Below are 17258 nucleotides of genomic sequence, written 5' to 3' on the forward strand. Positions count from 1 at the left end.
GCCAGGTTTTCTGGGAATATTACCAATTTGATCTTGAAAATTTGGTAACATTACCAAAACATTTTGAAAATATTTCCAAACACTTTGTAGTATAGTATTGAAAGTTGTGGTTGGGGTTTCAACATTTGTGGGAACATTCCCAAAATAATCGATACTATGCCGAGAGATTTTCTAAAATATTCTTCAATTATGAAAAGTCATAAATATTTGGTAATATCCCCCCAAAAATGATAAACATTTTCTGCTAGGATTCTGAATTTAATGTCCAGGTTTTCTAGGAATATTACCAATTTGATCTTGAAAATTTGGTTTCATTACCAAAACATTTTGAAAATATTTCCAAACACTTGGTAGTATAGTATTGAAAGTTGTGGTGGGGGTTTCAACATTTGTGGGAACATTCCCAAAATAATCGATACTATGCCGAGAGATTTTCTAAAATATTTTCAGCTATGAAAAGTCACAAATATTTGGTAATATTCCCAAAATAAGTGATGAACATTTTCTGCTAGGATTCTGAATATAATGTCCAGGTTTGCTGTGAATATTACCAATTTGATCTTGAAAATTTGGTATCATTACCAAAACATTTTGAAAATATTTCCAAACACTTTGTAATATAGTATTGAAGAGTTATGGTGGGGGTTTCAACATTTGTGGGAACATTCCCAAAATAATCGATACTATGCCGAGAGATTTTCTAAAATATTCTTCAACTATGAAAAGTCACAAATATTTGGTAATATTCTCAAAATAAGTGATAAACATTTTCTGCTAGGATTCTGAATATAATGTCCAGGTTTTCTGGGAATATTACCAATTTGATCTTGAAAATTTGGTAACATTACCAAAACATTTTGAAAATATTTCCAAACACTTTGTAATATAGTATTGAAGAGTTATGGTGTATTTTCAACATTTCTTGTTATATTCCCAAACGTATCCATAGTATGTTGAGAGGTTTTCTAAAAATTAATAAAAACTAGGGGTTATCACAAACATTTGGTAACTTTTCTGAATTATGAACATTTTCGGCTAACATTCTAAAATTCGTCTTGGAAATAACGTCCAGGTTTTCTGGGAATATTACCAAAGTTAATCTTGAAATTTCTGGTAACATTACCAAAACCTTTCGGGAATATTACCAAACATTTCATAGTATAGTATTTAAAGTTATAGTGGGGGTTTTAACATTTTTGGGAACATTCCCAAAACTATCGATATTATGCCGAGAGATTTTAAAAATATTCTTCAACTATGAAAAGTCACAAATATTTGGTAATATTCCCAAAATAAATGATGAACATTTTCTTCTAGGATTCTGAATGAAATGTCCAGGTTTTCTTGGAATATTACCAATTTGATCGTGATATTACAAATTATTTGAGAATATTACCAGATAAACTGAAACAAACTATTTCAACAAAAAGCCTTTGAATACTCCACAAATAGTTTCTGTAGGACCAAACAGTTCACAGTATAGTATTGAAAACTGGGGCTTTTCAACATTTTTGAGAACATTCCCAAAATAATCCATATTATGCCGAGAGATTTTCTATAGCATTCTTAAACTAGGAATAGTCACAAATATTTGGAAATATTCCCAAAATGAATTACGAACATTTTCCGTTATCGTTCTCAAATTCATCCTGAATACAATTATATTATCCTGAAATATTTGGTAACATTACCAAAACTTTTTAGGGCATATCAAAAGATGAATTGAAATAAAATAATCCAAAAGAAAAAGCTCCACGTGGGCTGCTGTAGGACATGAAACATTCTGGGAATATTACCAAAATCTTCATTGCATAGTAATGAAATTATCAGCAGGTTTTTCAGCATGTTTGTAATATTCCCAGAATAATCTATAGTATGACTTAAATTGTTCTAAACATTTCTAAACATGCAATATTCGCAAATGTTTGGTAATATTTCCAATAAAAATATAAACATTTTATAACAAGAGATGTTTGTCAAACATCAATCCCCACCACCCCCTGAGCGCCATGTTGTCAGGATTATTTGAACAATCGAAATATGCATGGTCTGAAATGACAGCTAATTGGTCATTGCCATTGGATGACTTTAAGGCAGTTTAAAGATTATGACCATTCAAAGTGTGAGGATAGAAGACATAGTGTTCAATCGTTTTCAGATGATAACAGATATTTGCAGATAAAATGTGTCCTCTTAGAAGGGAATAAGTAAATACGACAACATTTTAATGGCGAATATGAGTTATGACCATGACGTTTGACTCTAATAAGTGTTGATTGATAGAACAACATAGATTACATATTCCTGGTTGTTTAAACCTACTAGAATGTTATTTCAGTATTACAGGTATGTCTCTTGCAATTTTACAATTTGACAATAATTATTTTAAATACAAGTGTGGACTTTCGCATATTATGATTTAAAAAAAAAACACAGAAAAGAACAGAACAGACGTTTATAAGTCATATACATCAGAACATCGTCTGAACACATACACTTAGGTTTTTGATATCAAATGCTTGTACATGGTTAGTGCTATGGTTAAAGACACAAATATGTTGACGTAAAGGCAGCAGTATCAGAGGATGAACTAAATTAATAATAATAATAATAATTATTAGGAATAGCATTACGAATACATACTGATTCTTTAACATAATCGCAGAGCTTAACCAGCTCACATTTATTGACAGAGTTAAATATATTTCTGGGAATATTACCAACTAAATCTTGAAAGGTTTGGTAACATAACCAAAACAATTCGGGGATTCTTCAAACTTTTCCAACATCCAGTCAACTCTACAGTTGAAATCCTTCGTCTATTCTTTTTATCTAGCCCTGATGATCTGGCTCTGGGATACATTGCTATGAAAACATCATCTCCTACATGGCTGTAGACGTTGCACTTCCCCTGTTTTTTTAAGCTTTAATAACCTCCGAACTGGTCTGCCTTTTCCTGTTTTACTTGTCTGAAAAATAATTATAATTGATAAAATATTATCTATGAATTTTATTTACAAGCAATTAAAATTTAACACGGTGCATAAATATGAACTGGTCTGCCTTTTCCTGTTTTACTTGTCTGAAAAATAATTATAATTGATAACATATCTATGAACTGTTTTTTTAAGCAATTAAGATTTAACACGGTGCATAAATATGATCTTTTTGTTTATTGTTCTTTATTATTTAAAAAATAATACATGACTTTATGGGGTAACTTAATTGTAAAAAGTACAGTCTTCTGCAGCAAATTTTCCCATTTTTGCAGGCAGTTGAATACATACATGTATCGGTTTCTTTGGTGTTGATGTATGAAGTGGCTGTGTGGGTTCCTCTGGACTAACAACAGCCAATGGTTCATCGGACTCCTGAATTAAACCGTCATTTTTGTATTGTATCATGACTTTTTTTTCCAGTTTTACTTCTTTATGTGCAAAATTAAATATAAAGTCATTATAATAAAGGTTACACAGGGTCACTGCTTATCAACATTTCTGTGATAATGATCTGAAGCAACATATAAGCCAGAGTCTTATAAACACTCCTGACTGCCCAGCTGGTATTTAATTCCAATGCACATGTTTCAAACGAGCTGTACATCTTATTTTTAACTTTTTTGTCGTTCATTAAATTTCATTTGATTCAGTTAACTTGAACTTTTAAGTTGAAAAATTAATTTTGTTGTATACCATTTTACTTTCATAAAGAGTTTAGAATGATCTCTATTTGTGGGATATTATATATTTTTAATAATAAAAGCTATCACTAAATGTCATGAATATCCCCACACGCCCAAGTCAACTCATTTTAAATACGACCTCGTATGACAAACTTGAAGACCGAACACAAGCTATCGCCAGTTAGGCTGATAAAGAAATCATACGAAAAAAATTACTTAGATGTCCCTTTATCAATTTCAAGAACTGTAAAGAAAGCATTTTGATTTCAGTTTTAACTTTTAATTTATCAATTAGTGTAGGCCAATTCTCTATGTATGCAAATATTTACCCCATTCTCAAGATCATTTTGATACATTCAATAACTCACCACAAGCTTAACACTGCAGTATCAGTCAAAACAAAGATCATCTGGGAATACACACATTAAACAGCCCAGCAGGATTGCCCACTAAGTGGTAATTAATTGACTGGTACAATTTCATGGTGATTTCATGGACTGATTAGCCTTTTTCTCAAAATGAGGAGTTAATGGAAGGCAATTTCTCTGAATTGTAGAGCGCAATGGACTTAGTTTAATGGCACACGCTAATTTTTATTTTCGCCAACTACCTTAGGATAACGGCAATCTACATGCCAATGGTACTTACTAAAATATTAAAATTCTAAGCCTTGTAGAAAATTAATTGTCAGTTTAACCGCACAAAGGCATATATTTATAAACCTATTGACCACTATACACGAGGTTATGAACACTTGCAGTCCTGCAGTTAATGCCGCTACTGAGCATCAAGCTGATGCTCGGGCTTATCAGTGGAACTAATCTAACATAACTGTAAACTGACCACTTGACCCTTTCCCTGCTGGGAACTGTTTGCATGACTAATTTGAGAGTAATAGCTGTTCTTGTCTTGAGATTTGGGCCATTTTATGTTAGGTGGTTTTTCTTGGTATTTCAACTTTCGCTATATTGATTATTAAAATAATATTATTATCGAATGTTTTTGTATAAATTTTGTATAGTTATAGTTATAGTTTTGTCATAGTTATTATTATTATTATTATTATTATTATTATTATTATTATTATTATTATTATTATTATATACGGTAGTACAAAACCCACTATACTGACGTCCATCAAGTATCATTGTGCAATGTTTAAATGACGTCATAAAACAAGTTTGTCATGAATGTAACATTTATTACGAAATCATGAATCTTTTAAGTGATTTAAACCTTTGAGATATATATTAATAACATGTTGATCCGGAATTTCTTATTCAACTGTTGTTGATGTTTTAAGATATTGATTTCAGTCAGTAAGCGCCTCGTGCGACTTGAGTCAAATTCCATCTCCCTAATCAAAACGCACTACTAATAAGTTATTACCCTATTATAAGATGCTTTAATATACATATATTTTCTTTTTCGCAAAGAAAAAATAATTTGGAGAAAATATATATTTCTGGAAAAATGCTCTACATACATTGTATTACAGAAACATGTAATAAAAGTTCAGTGACTGCTGTGATTAAAAAATTACATCAACTGTGCATGTAGGAGTTCAAACGATCAGAAAAAGTTGGATAATTTTTAATATTATATTAAATTAAAATGAGTCATATAACGTTCAAATATACTGGTATGATATCAAAAGTCCGGAAATAGTGGTTTAAGATACAGTATTGCTTTGTTGTGATCATTTCTCATATCATGATATTAAACTGCTTTGAAACAAATTATTATTATATATATTGAAATAAGGTAGCAATGTTTTATGATAATTCCGAAAGCAAAGACAAAATAGTTAATGATATATATATGAATTTTTACCATGAAGCTTTTTCAATTGTCTATTCTCATTTTAACCAACTACAATGCACAATTGTTTATTCTCATTTTTAACCAACTACAATGCACCAGTCAATTGTACCCACGATCCCCCTCACCCAGATCCGTGGTATACCGGGTAAAGCGGGGAAAATAGGAAATGGGCCGTTTTTTTACCTTCAAGGTGGCCCCGCAGTGCGCAGTGAATTTGTTGGTTTTGTTTTCGCGCCGAAAATAGCGGGAAATTGGTCTTTGAACATAGAATGTCTCCGGGTAGCGGGGGCATTTGGCGGGATTTTTTTCACAAAGGAAGTATATTGTCAAGTAATTCGGAACTACTCACAAATAAGGTACAAATTACACGCACAAACATACGCACACACTCACGCACACACATGCATGTACCATATATGGTGAAACATGTTACAATTAAGCATGCTTATCCTTAAGCAATTTGAATATGCCAAAAGTAATAACAAAAACAAAATAGTGATCGATCTATTGACATATTTTGTAAAACTCAATGTTAACTTAGCAATACAAGTAAAATTAGATTGATTGCTTAATTATCGTGAACATATACATGAATACTATGAAAGAAAATTTCCAAAACTGAAAACATGACGATTTAAAAATTGTATCATGTAACCTAGTTGTTGCACTCTATTTTGCTTTTTTTACTAACTATATATATATATATATATATATATATATATATATATATATATATATATATATATATATATATATATATATATATATATATATATATATATATATATATATATATATGCAAACGTTTCATATACTCTAAACAATTCGTGTATTAGTATTTGATCCCTGAACAATGTATTATGTAAGCAAATATCTGAGAAGAAGATAAACAAATTTAATCATATATGCAATGTTTTATAATATCGCCGAAATCTTTGTTAACAGTGTTGTAGGATCCTTTCATTTCTTTGAAATATTTAAGTAGTTACTGCTTCTGCTGCTACTACTTCTACTACTACTACTACTACTACTACTACTACTGCTGCTGCTGCTACTGCTACTGCTGCTACTGCTACTGCTACTACTACTACTACTACTACTACTACTACTACTACTACTACTACTGCTACAAGATAAAATATTTACTAAAGGTTAATGTGTGTCTTGTTTACATAATATGGATTAAACAATATTAATGATATTTACAATGATTACATTAGACCAAGTCATCTCTCATTTACACATTGATGTCATTCATTATGAAAAGCAAGCTTCAACAATCCTCATATTGTAACACTCATTCATAATAGGAATACAAACCTACATAATGCTGGGAAAAAGTGAACAGTATGAAGTACAAGATACAAGAAACAAAAATATCTATTTAAAGTCGGGTATGTGTCGAAAAAAAAACATTAGCTCAATGAGCTATTTTTCGACAGTTTTTAATATTTTACAGTGTTTGTAAATGAAATTTCTTAAAATCTTACGAAGATCTAGAAAAACGAGTATCCAAACAAGTAGCCGACATCTTTCCTAACAAAGCAATAAACATGATACATTTATAAACGTAGAGTAGTTAACGTTTGTTCTACTCTGTACTTTAGTCTAGTGCTTCATACGAATTAGAACCTAAACCAAAATTTTGAAATAGGTTCTGCTCAGACGTGAATTTTCATTTCTTGACCTGTGTTGTCATTTCCTGACCGATGTTGTCATCGTGTTTGTATCAGAGTGAGAACTCTGACTTATTGTTGCTATATCCATTGCAATTAGTTCGGTATTGTTTCGTAATGGTCACTGTCCGGCACTCCAGCTTGCCCTGTCGTGAATAACACTGTGAAGGCATCCCCCCTGTCACGTTCCTCCATGCTGGCTATATCCAACGTTTCGTATAGTCCGGGTTGAGTTGCTGCCCCTCCTACAACATTTATAGATCCGTTATGTTAAACAAAATACTTTTATAAAGCATATGATTTAACAACTGTATACATTTACACTTGGAATAACAACCAGCGGGACCAGCGGGAAAATTAAGTTTTATGGTATTTAAGATTCCCCTTTTACTGGAAAAATAACAAAAACATTCTGTGATGACCATACATAGGTTTCAAGCATCTTATTGCATCCCCCATTCTTACAAGGACAGTGTATACAGTTCTAGTAAAGTTGGACTTCCTATATTTGCAAATTCATTGAGGTCAGTCAGGAGAACAATTAAAATTACAGGCAGAAGCTAGATAGTCAGAATTTCAAAAATAAACTCGTTAAGAGGTACAGATTAAGAGCCAAAACGACACTGAACGAGATGCATAAAATACAATCACGGCAAACAGACCAGATGCGCATAATGTTTGTATTCGTTTAACAATTTTAATTGATATTTTACAAATACAACTGGAAATGTATTTTATACCAGGGTTTGTATCATCTCGCTCGTCGTTGTGGCCTTGTGCTTCCTTTTGTAATAATCTGAAAATGTATTTGTAAAAACCTTCAAACCAGTATTCATATTTCATTTGTAAATTTTATTATTAAATTAAATTAAATAGAAGCAACAATATGATGCTTTAACTATAAGATAAAAGATTGCTAGAAAATCACATAGCCTATTGCAGCAAACTTTGATACAAATATTATACGTGTATATACCGTGGCATTCTCCCTAGAAACAAAGTAATACCAAAATCAACTTCAGTAACACGACGCAGACACTATAATCATTACAACAAACCTTCTTGTGACCAAGAAAGTTATAACGACAGCAGCACCCAACACTATAACAGCACCAATAACTCCCACAGTAAGTGCACCCGTTGGAAAGTTGTTTGATTTGACTGTGTTGCCACGATGATTCGCATCAGATGAAATATAGAATTGGTTTTATTATTTTTTTTTCATTTAATACTTATGTGAAAAACTACAGAAACAAGCTCAGTAGCCAAAAGTTTAAACATAAACCCCCTTTTAATCATATTGTGATATTAGCTTTAGCACTTTATGGTGTTTATTGCGAGACCTCTCGAGGAGATTATAGAGAATTGGATGGTGATGATAATTAATTCACTTATTTTGTGTTTCTTGACAAAATAACACATTATTGTAACATGATAAGCCAAGTGTTTGAAACAGCGAACTCATCAAAAAATGAATTAACCTTTTTTGACATTTTAACCCGAAAGGAAAAACATTGTGATAGTAAGAACTATGAAATCAGTCAGCTACATATCAGCGCAGCTGCTGAATTATAATCACTTTAGTTTTATTTTAATGATTTAAAAGCATGACTTGAATTGGCCAGTTCTTTGTTTAAGTAATATATATTTCAATATGTTTTATCGTGTGTTCTATACTTGCATAGCCACTGTAGAACTTGTATTTGTCACTTGGCAAAATGTATTAAAATCTTTCACTAAAACAAACAAGGATCCTCTGTTGAAAGGTTTTACTCAAATTTATGTAGAAGAACGAAAATGGCAATGACCGTGTATCATTTTCTGAATCGAGCGTTTCACCCTTTTCTTTTATTTTGTTCAGTCGGCAAAGATTTATTGCAATTTTAATAAAACTGTTTTTCGTGTAACAATGACATCATATTACCTTGTTTCAATCGTTGTTATACGGGAGACTGTATTGTTCTGTTTTACCTAGGGGCGTACACAACTATTTTAAAGAAGGTTTTTATGTGCAAGACGATACTCGACCCAACAGACTATACCCACAAAACATCACACGTATCACTGTCCTACTAGTCTTTATTATCGCATTTGTTTTCGAATGAGGAGCAAGTGTATGTCGGACCGTGTCCGTAACAACAGTCCGTATCCGTCATCGACAAAGAAATTGCGTTTCACGGCTCCATAATTGTCTTTATTGTTACGGCGTGAGACAATAGTTGTTTTCACTACTAGAATATGTGTTATATAGACACTGACCGGATTTTACTTTAAAATAGTGCCAAATGAGAAACAAGCAACTGGCTGCTGTAGAACAATCCAAGACACGAAATTCAATCACAGGTAAACATCCGTCTTACAAAGTTGAGTAGAAATACATTACTCTGAGGTCAATATGGAATAAAGCTACAAACAACTAAGTAAAAGAGTTCCACAGGCAAAGATTTGTTCAAAGATTTTACTGGAAACTAACAGTTTTTGCAATACAGTGTCAAATTATATTAAGTTATATGCAAAAAAGAGCACCCGTTTCTTCTCTTTCATTCAACTTGAAAAACACATTGATGCTTGAACACAAGCACTCTTTTGTCCTGTATAAACATCCTGATTAACAGTCAACGGAGGACAGATAATTGTGGTCTTGAGCCTTATACTTGAATTACACTCTCAATGCAAAATACCCAAACGGTATCGTTAGTTATCAGGACTGTCATATTTTATGTCGCCGAGAGGGAAAAATGTTCCTGTCTAGAATATTTGCTATAAAACATGGCAAACGAAATATTTACTGCGCTCAAACGCCTAGTTTAAAGAATGTCTGACATGGTAATACCCAGCTATACTTTTCCTTAAAATGCCCCAATGTCACATCAGAATGCTGAATTTCATGTGTATTGTTTATTGGCAAATAGGTGGGGCTATTAAAATGGCACTAAGAAGATAAAGTGTCACTTTTTGAAAGCTCAAACTATGTGCTATCTCGTGATTCTTTTGAGTCGCTATCTGAAAAGACTGTTTGCTAAGGCCCATATGTCATGTCATTCAATAGCTGACAAGCCCCTGCTTTATAGTCGTGGTTCAACAGCAGGCATCATTCCACAACTAAGCTTGGCGATTGTAGCAAAGAGTATAAGCCCAGATAATTGCTTTGGTAGTAGGTTTAAACATGTATAGCTTTATTCAGCAGTTTAAGGGCATTTATATCAACTTTGATACAACGAATTTGTTCGCATTAACTTTGTGTTATCAAAACATAATTATGAATTATATATTAGGTCATATCCAATACCCGCTCTTGTCTTATACTTTAGTCATATAGTGTACATTTCAGTAGACAGAAGTACGAGCACACATTTACACAAAAAACAACAAATACATGTAAAGAACATCTTAAATGAGACAAATAATCATAGTCATGATACTTTATAATAAGCTTTAAAATAGCATAAAGAGATTTGAATGTATTTGAAATTATTCACTGTTTTGTAAGTTTTGCCCGATGTCACTTCCAACTCAAACATCAGCGGGTACAGGAATGGGGCAAAATTCAACGACATCATATACGTTGGCGCACATGGAGCAGGCAAAACAAACACTCAGGATTGTATTGGGGTTCAAACGTGTTTGTAGAGCAATGACCTCACACTTGTCCAAACATGTATCAATACTAAATTAAAAATACAAGCTTCATCAGAGCATGCTTCGACTTCAAAAAACAACACAAATCTAAAACGCGACACATCATAACAACCATGAAATCACAAAACACACTTTGAGATACCTTGATATATACTCTTATTCAGAATCAAAAGAATCCATAATAAGTTCAAATACTATGAATGTTGTAAACATGTGCGTCTCGTAAATCAAGAACAAAACGAATATTCGAATATTCGATCGAATGTTTGGTATTCAAATTCAAATTCAAAAATCGATATTCGAATAGTCGATGTGTTTTATTGAGTCAACAAAAAATAAGCCTTTTGCCTACAACTGTGCTGTTATGTATATAGTTTGTAAGTCTTTATGACAATACAACTTTCACGCATCAAACGTCATTTTCGGACATATCGTAGGGCAATACCATAACTGACTATTAGACTATTGACATATTTAATCAAATTTCAGTTGTTTTGGTACATTTAAATTACCGTGGCAATTGAACGTTTAAGGAATCGGCCATCACAATAATGTTGTTGTTTTTTTTGTCTTGGTTGCCAATTTAGCTGTACAGTATCGCTCAAATGCCGTGATGGTATGAATGGCATGCACTTGGTATGTCCTTGCTTCGGTATAACGTTCGGGCTTTGTAATGTTACTGTATAACACAGTGTTTAGGATAGACTTACTGTATTGTTGTAAATACTTTAGATGAGTCCGAATCCAAGTTTGTTTTCGTTTTATTATTTTACTATAAACTTCCCGAGTTTGTTTGTTTTTGTCCATAGATATATTAAGAAAAGGTCAAACCAAGAACAATGCTGCAATTCCTACGGAACGACCATCCGTTGACGCAAAACGTCATTCAACCGTGTTTTACGATCTTCGCCGACCTAATTTCCTATTGTTTAAAAAAATATTTGAACGCAGTTGATTTGAAAAAAAATCGATTTTGTTGGGATATTTCTTTGTGAAATGGCGAAATTCAGAGACTAATTATACGAAATTCAGGGTCCGTCGCGGGTAGCGTCTACGACAAAGAAGGGTCAAAAGCTTTGGGTCTGCCTACTTTTTGAATGGAAAGAAACGAATATATTACAGAAAAAAAACAAAACATTATAAATACAAAAATCAGGAGAAAAATTTCAATCCTTAGATTGTCAAAAAAATACCACTCTTTTATTGTCTGCTCTCTAATATATATATAAATGTTTAAGGTATAATAATGGTTTAAAAATAAATATTTATATTTAAACTGCCTTCATCAAATTCAATGGTTATTTATGTTGACTGTTGCCTATGTATGACAAGATGCACTGTCATTCTCAAGAAAGTCAACATTTATTTTAAAATACCGAACAAGACTGTTACTCTCAATTTGGTAACCGCAATTTGTCATATACAAGTAATATACAAGTAATAGCCTACGTACAAACAATCTTAACAGTGATATTATCGTTCTGACCAATAGCAATAACCCAAGTGCTTGTATTGCACTGGAACTTAAGTGGGCAAAAATGCAGAAGAACTTGAGGAGTGTGGTATAATGATGAAATACATCGCTCAAATAACATCACCCCTAAGCCTAATTAATAATTGATTAATCAGTTTTCATTTCAAAAAGAGGGCCTTCAAAGCAAGCAACATTTTCAATTCACGAATTTCTGGTTAAATATACTAGTAAGTATAACCCTAAATGTCACCAATTTCCGATGAAGTTTTTGATTTACAGGCCGCACATATTATTAACCCAGTTAAAATCGGGCAGTGGACGAAGCAGGGCTTGGAAGAAAGCTTACCTTTAACGCAGATATCATTTTCTGTAATGAATCCAATACAACACTTGGTCACGTTGGTGATGTTGATTATGTTGTGGTACCTCAGCTCAGATTGAGACTCAATTCTGTAACACATGTGTACATGCACGCATCAGAATAAATGAGTGAAGGATGAAATTGACTACCCGGATAAGATCCCCATCCTTTGCTGTACGCATTACTGTACAATACCGTCAACTTTTGTTGACTGTTGTTGTCACACATTTTTTACTGTTCGTATTTGTCTCAAACTTCAACAGCTAACATGAAGTAGGTGTTATGATGGTGCACACCTTATGCCTTGTCCGAAGGTGAAATCATGTCGTGCAAAATTAATGCCCATTCCATTGAAAACGTCGTTTTTCATTTAAGCTTTTGAAACTATTTTCATCGATAAAGATTATAAATATTCTATTTTGTTTTGTTTTGGGTGAAGACAGCTGTTTAAATAATTGTTAGACGTTTGTCTTTTATTTTCGGTATTTACTCCAGTTTCTATTCAAAACTAGTTTACAGTTAATTATGTTTTATTAAATAATCTTATCTGGTTAAAACATTCAATTATTGATTATGTCAAATATATTTCCAAACAGGACAGATTCACAGTTTGCTAAGTTAATATTTTAATACATGCAATTTTTTAAAACGTTATTGGTAAAAGTTTGAGTCAAACCTTATTTGTGACATAATTTTGCAATTAATTGGTTAATTTAGAAACTTGAAAAGGTGATAATGAATACTTCCAATTCTCCTGTTTATAGTGTGTGTGTGTGTGTGGGGGGGGGGGGGGTTCTCACTGTATTTCCAGTCTGTGTAGTAATTAAAAAGCATGTCTGTCTTATCATCGATACATGTGTGTGATAGGATATAAATATCATCCACGTATTTTTTAAGATTTTGGACACAATCAAAAGAATATATCGATAAACTTGAAAATAACAATTATGTCAGTGTTTTTCACATTTCACTTGATAAATTGTATTGTCATTCTAGGGTGACGTGAGCTCTCAAGATCTACGGTGAATATGATGGTTATGAAAGTTTAAAGAAAATTTGAAAAATGTGAGAAACTCTCCTTCAAGTACATGTAGAAAAAACTACCATATTCAGTTATTCAGTAAAAAGAATTCAATGTTGTCTTACGCTACCACGTTGTTCCTCCAGAGGTAGGACATTGTGCAATTGAACCTACCTTGTTTTTTCTTTACATTTATTGTTAATCATGTCGATCAGTTGTCCGATAAAGTCACAAGATGGTTTGTAGCTCACTAGGCGATATACCATGACATTTTTTTTCACACTCTCAACCGCTCTGAAATAATTTTCGGAAATCCTTAGAAATAAGTGTGCTTACGTTCTAAGTAGTTTACATGGTCAAGTTATTTTAATTAGAGACTATAACTGAATAAATGTTTGCTGAATTAAATTGATAAAAGGCGAAAAAAAAAACACTTTAAATATGCTTTACTCTCACATGAGCATACGTGTTAAAGAGCATACAGTCAACTAATTACGCTCAGCTTTGCCAAAAAAACAAAACATTTTGGTTCATAGCGGCATCGTTCTCTGACATTGTTCGGGTAAACTAGTATTTTGCTTTACACCTAAAAAATCTTTAAAATACAAGCTCTAAGATTATTTCAGACATTCTAATGCATAGGATTTCGGAGATATTTTGTGCATATCTGTCTTCAGACTGATACATTTATTTGTTAACATTAAGTACCTACAGATGTGTATAATAGTACCGTTCGATAAAAGTGTAATTAGAAGCGCCGTGTGCGCAACCTTCCTGGTCTCCTGCCCCGAAGCCGCCGTTCATCTGTGCCACTACCAGCAAAATCACTATCTTTCGTAAATATATTAAATCCATACAGCTTTCTTTAACATCAGTACGAACAAGCCGAACAATTTACATTTCCTAAGCTGTTGATCCTATGTTTGTAAATATTTTAAAGTTCATAGATCCTTGATGCTATTTCGTTGATATAAAGAAAACACTTGACAAACCATAACATCCATTTCCTTTTTTAAGTAAGCATACACGATTTAAATGTCACTGAATCTACATTTTAAAGCTATTATTTAAAAAACTAAAAAGGAAGGAAACACTTAGGGCCTAACTTAAGTAAACCGTACTCTTTAATTAATTTTGTATGGCTTGTGCTCTAATATTATCAAACATAGCGATTTATTTTGGCAAAAAGTCACAGAAATATAATGCAATATTTGTATATATGAAACATAAAATATATTTATTCCGGATTTAATGCTGATAACAAGCTTGTAAGCCAGGCAATAGTGCAAGTTTATGCATTTTCATTTCAATAGAATTCAAAAAGATGTGATCGTTCATTTTTGGTGTCAATCATGAAGTTTGGTCATTTATTGACCATATTAATTATCAGTATAACATTTCGATTGATATCAAAGTTAATATTGGGTCTGACACCAGGCATCAATTAAGGAATGAATTTCGGGATTAATGTCATTATCGGGGTATGAACGCAATTGGGATGGTCAAAGTGTGTGGAGTCCAAAGCTTCCACCCAATCTCCCAAGTGCAATTCTGTTTTCACCGCAAGTATGTAGGCTGTTGTTTTTCCAAACATATTGATAACAATATTTTAAAACCTATGTCTCATTGATAGCGTATATAGGTATTTGATCAGAAGTGTTACAGTACAGTTTAATTTTGTATTTGAAAGTTATCTATTCATTAAAGCATTTAATAACTGGCGTTGTGGCTTCATTAACTTTTATTTCACACCTACTTTATCATATTTTAAGGATCATTACGATTCAATTAATGATAAATTGTGTGTCAATAGTATTTTTTGAAATAATTATATTAATTGTATGCTTTACAGTGGTTTATAGACATGTATGAATGTATAAAAGCATCATTTTATATGCACGGTTTTATCAATTGAAAGTATCAAATTGTTGTTATTCACTGTTTCGATTTGGTTTGGTGAACCATAATAAAACAAATTCTGTGTTCTAACATGAGTGAGCTACATTTGAATGGAAATTTAATATTTTTTCTCTTACGCTTACATTCAAAGTCAATTTCATCGGCATACATCGGACAATGAGGAAAAAATAATAACCTGTGATATCATTTCTTACATCGTTTTTGAAATATTGAATAATTAAATACAATTTTGTATGAAACAGCGAGAAATCAATATTATTCCACTGATACATATTACGTATCTTATAACATTTTATTTCTCAGACTAGTAAAACAACGTACATATGAAATACTTGCGCAACCTGAATTCTATTCAAGCGATGCTTATATAAGAATCATTTGAAAGCATAATTACATTATATGGCATGCATTCAATTGCAAACATATAAAATAACTACTTAATTCAACATGTATGGTCATTGTGTGTCACACGTGCCGGAGTGTTTTAGCGATATCAAACTACATAATAACTGAGGCCTAACGCAAAGGTTAGTGCAATACAGATCGTCAATATCCTAGTCCGATACATTTCTACAGTACCTTATTATTGTTATTATTAAGCAGACATCTCATCAGATAGGAAAACAACTTAATTGGTTATCAATACTGTTAGCAAAGAATCAGGTTGATTTAAAGTAGCATATTAGCATGGGTTGCTATAGTAAGAAATCTCTGGAAATGTTCTTAAACAAGACATAAAGTCTTTAGTTAATACTCTCCTACCAGTATGAAACTTACATTTATAAGACCATTTGTTTTCATAATTAGCAGAAATAAGCCTTGAACCAAGTTTCTTGTAGAATGGACCTTCTATCCCCTATAAACGACTATAATATTTATGAAATATAATAAAGAATGGTCTCCTTAGTAGGAGAATGCATTTCATGTTTAGGAGATACTGTCTCTTTATAAGGACTTAATGTATCTTAATCCGGACTTCGTATCCAAAACTTACGAGATAGCATTTCCTAATAAGAAATTAGTGTCTTCTCATTTTGACTTAATATAAGAGATTATATATCATATTTTCTCGTAATAAGGACTTGGTGTATCCTAATAAGGACTACGTGCCTCCTAATTACAAGATACAATTTCATTAATAAGACTAAGCATATGTTAATTAGCATTTAGTATATCCTTATAACGCTAACTATCATCTAGATATCACTTTGTATCTCCAAAGTTACAAGAAGTGACATTAGTTCGCTTCCATATTAAATATTTACTCGTATTTTTAAAACGCGCGTAACACATACTTCACTGTGCTTCGTATTTGTATTTGAGGCTGTTTGGGTTGTGATATGCTGTAAAAAATAAAGATCAAACAAACTGTCATAAAATAATTTTAAGAAATCTTGTTGATTAGTTCAACTTTATTTCGTTTGCAATTAAGAACTATTCATATAACAATGGTCAATGTAGCAACACAAATGTAGTTTCTGTAGCTGTATTTGCTCGTAAACTTTAACACCACCAGGGACAACATCAAATCATTATTGCCGGAACACCATCATCGAACCTTATTAAAGCCTTAATCTTTCAATTTAATAATTAAACGTCGTATACCATTGTATACGACTAGTAGAAGTGTTGCATTTTGGGATAAACTAGGATATTTATTG

General features: G+C 32.1%; 1 protein-coding gene across 1 annotated transcript; it reads right to left on the minus strand.

Moving 5' to 3' along the window:
• Nucleotides 1–6356: 6356 nt before the first annotated feature.
• Nucleotides 6357–14599, minus strand: LOC128205445 (uncharacterized). The gene is made up of 6 exons (XM_052907081.1): nt 14408–14599; nt 13852–13971; nt 12642–12745; nt 8241–8343; nt 7923–7978; nt 6357–7427 (listed from the first exon to the last, which is right to left on the minus strand). The coding sequence occupies exons 1-6, from the start codon at nt 14530–14532 to the stop codon at nt 7279–7281; spliced, it is 657 nt and encodes a 218-aa protein (XP_052763041.1). The 5' UTR covers nt 14533–14599; the 3' UTR covers nt 6357–7278.
• Between the last annotated feature and the right edge of the window lie 2659 nt (nt 14600–17258).

Source organism: Mya arenaria, chromosome 10, assembly GCF_026914265.1.
Source record: "Mya arenaria isolate MELC-2E11 chromosome 10, ASM2691426v1".
NCBI classification, from domain to species: Eukaryota; Metazoa; Mollusca; class Bivalvia; order Myida; family Myidae; genus Mya; species Mya arenaria.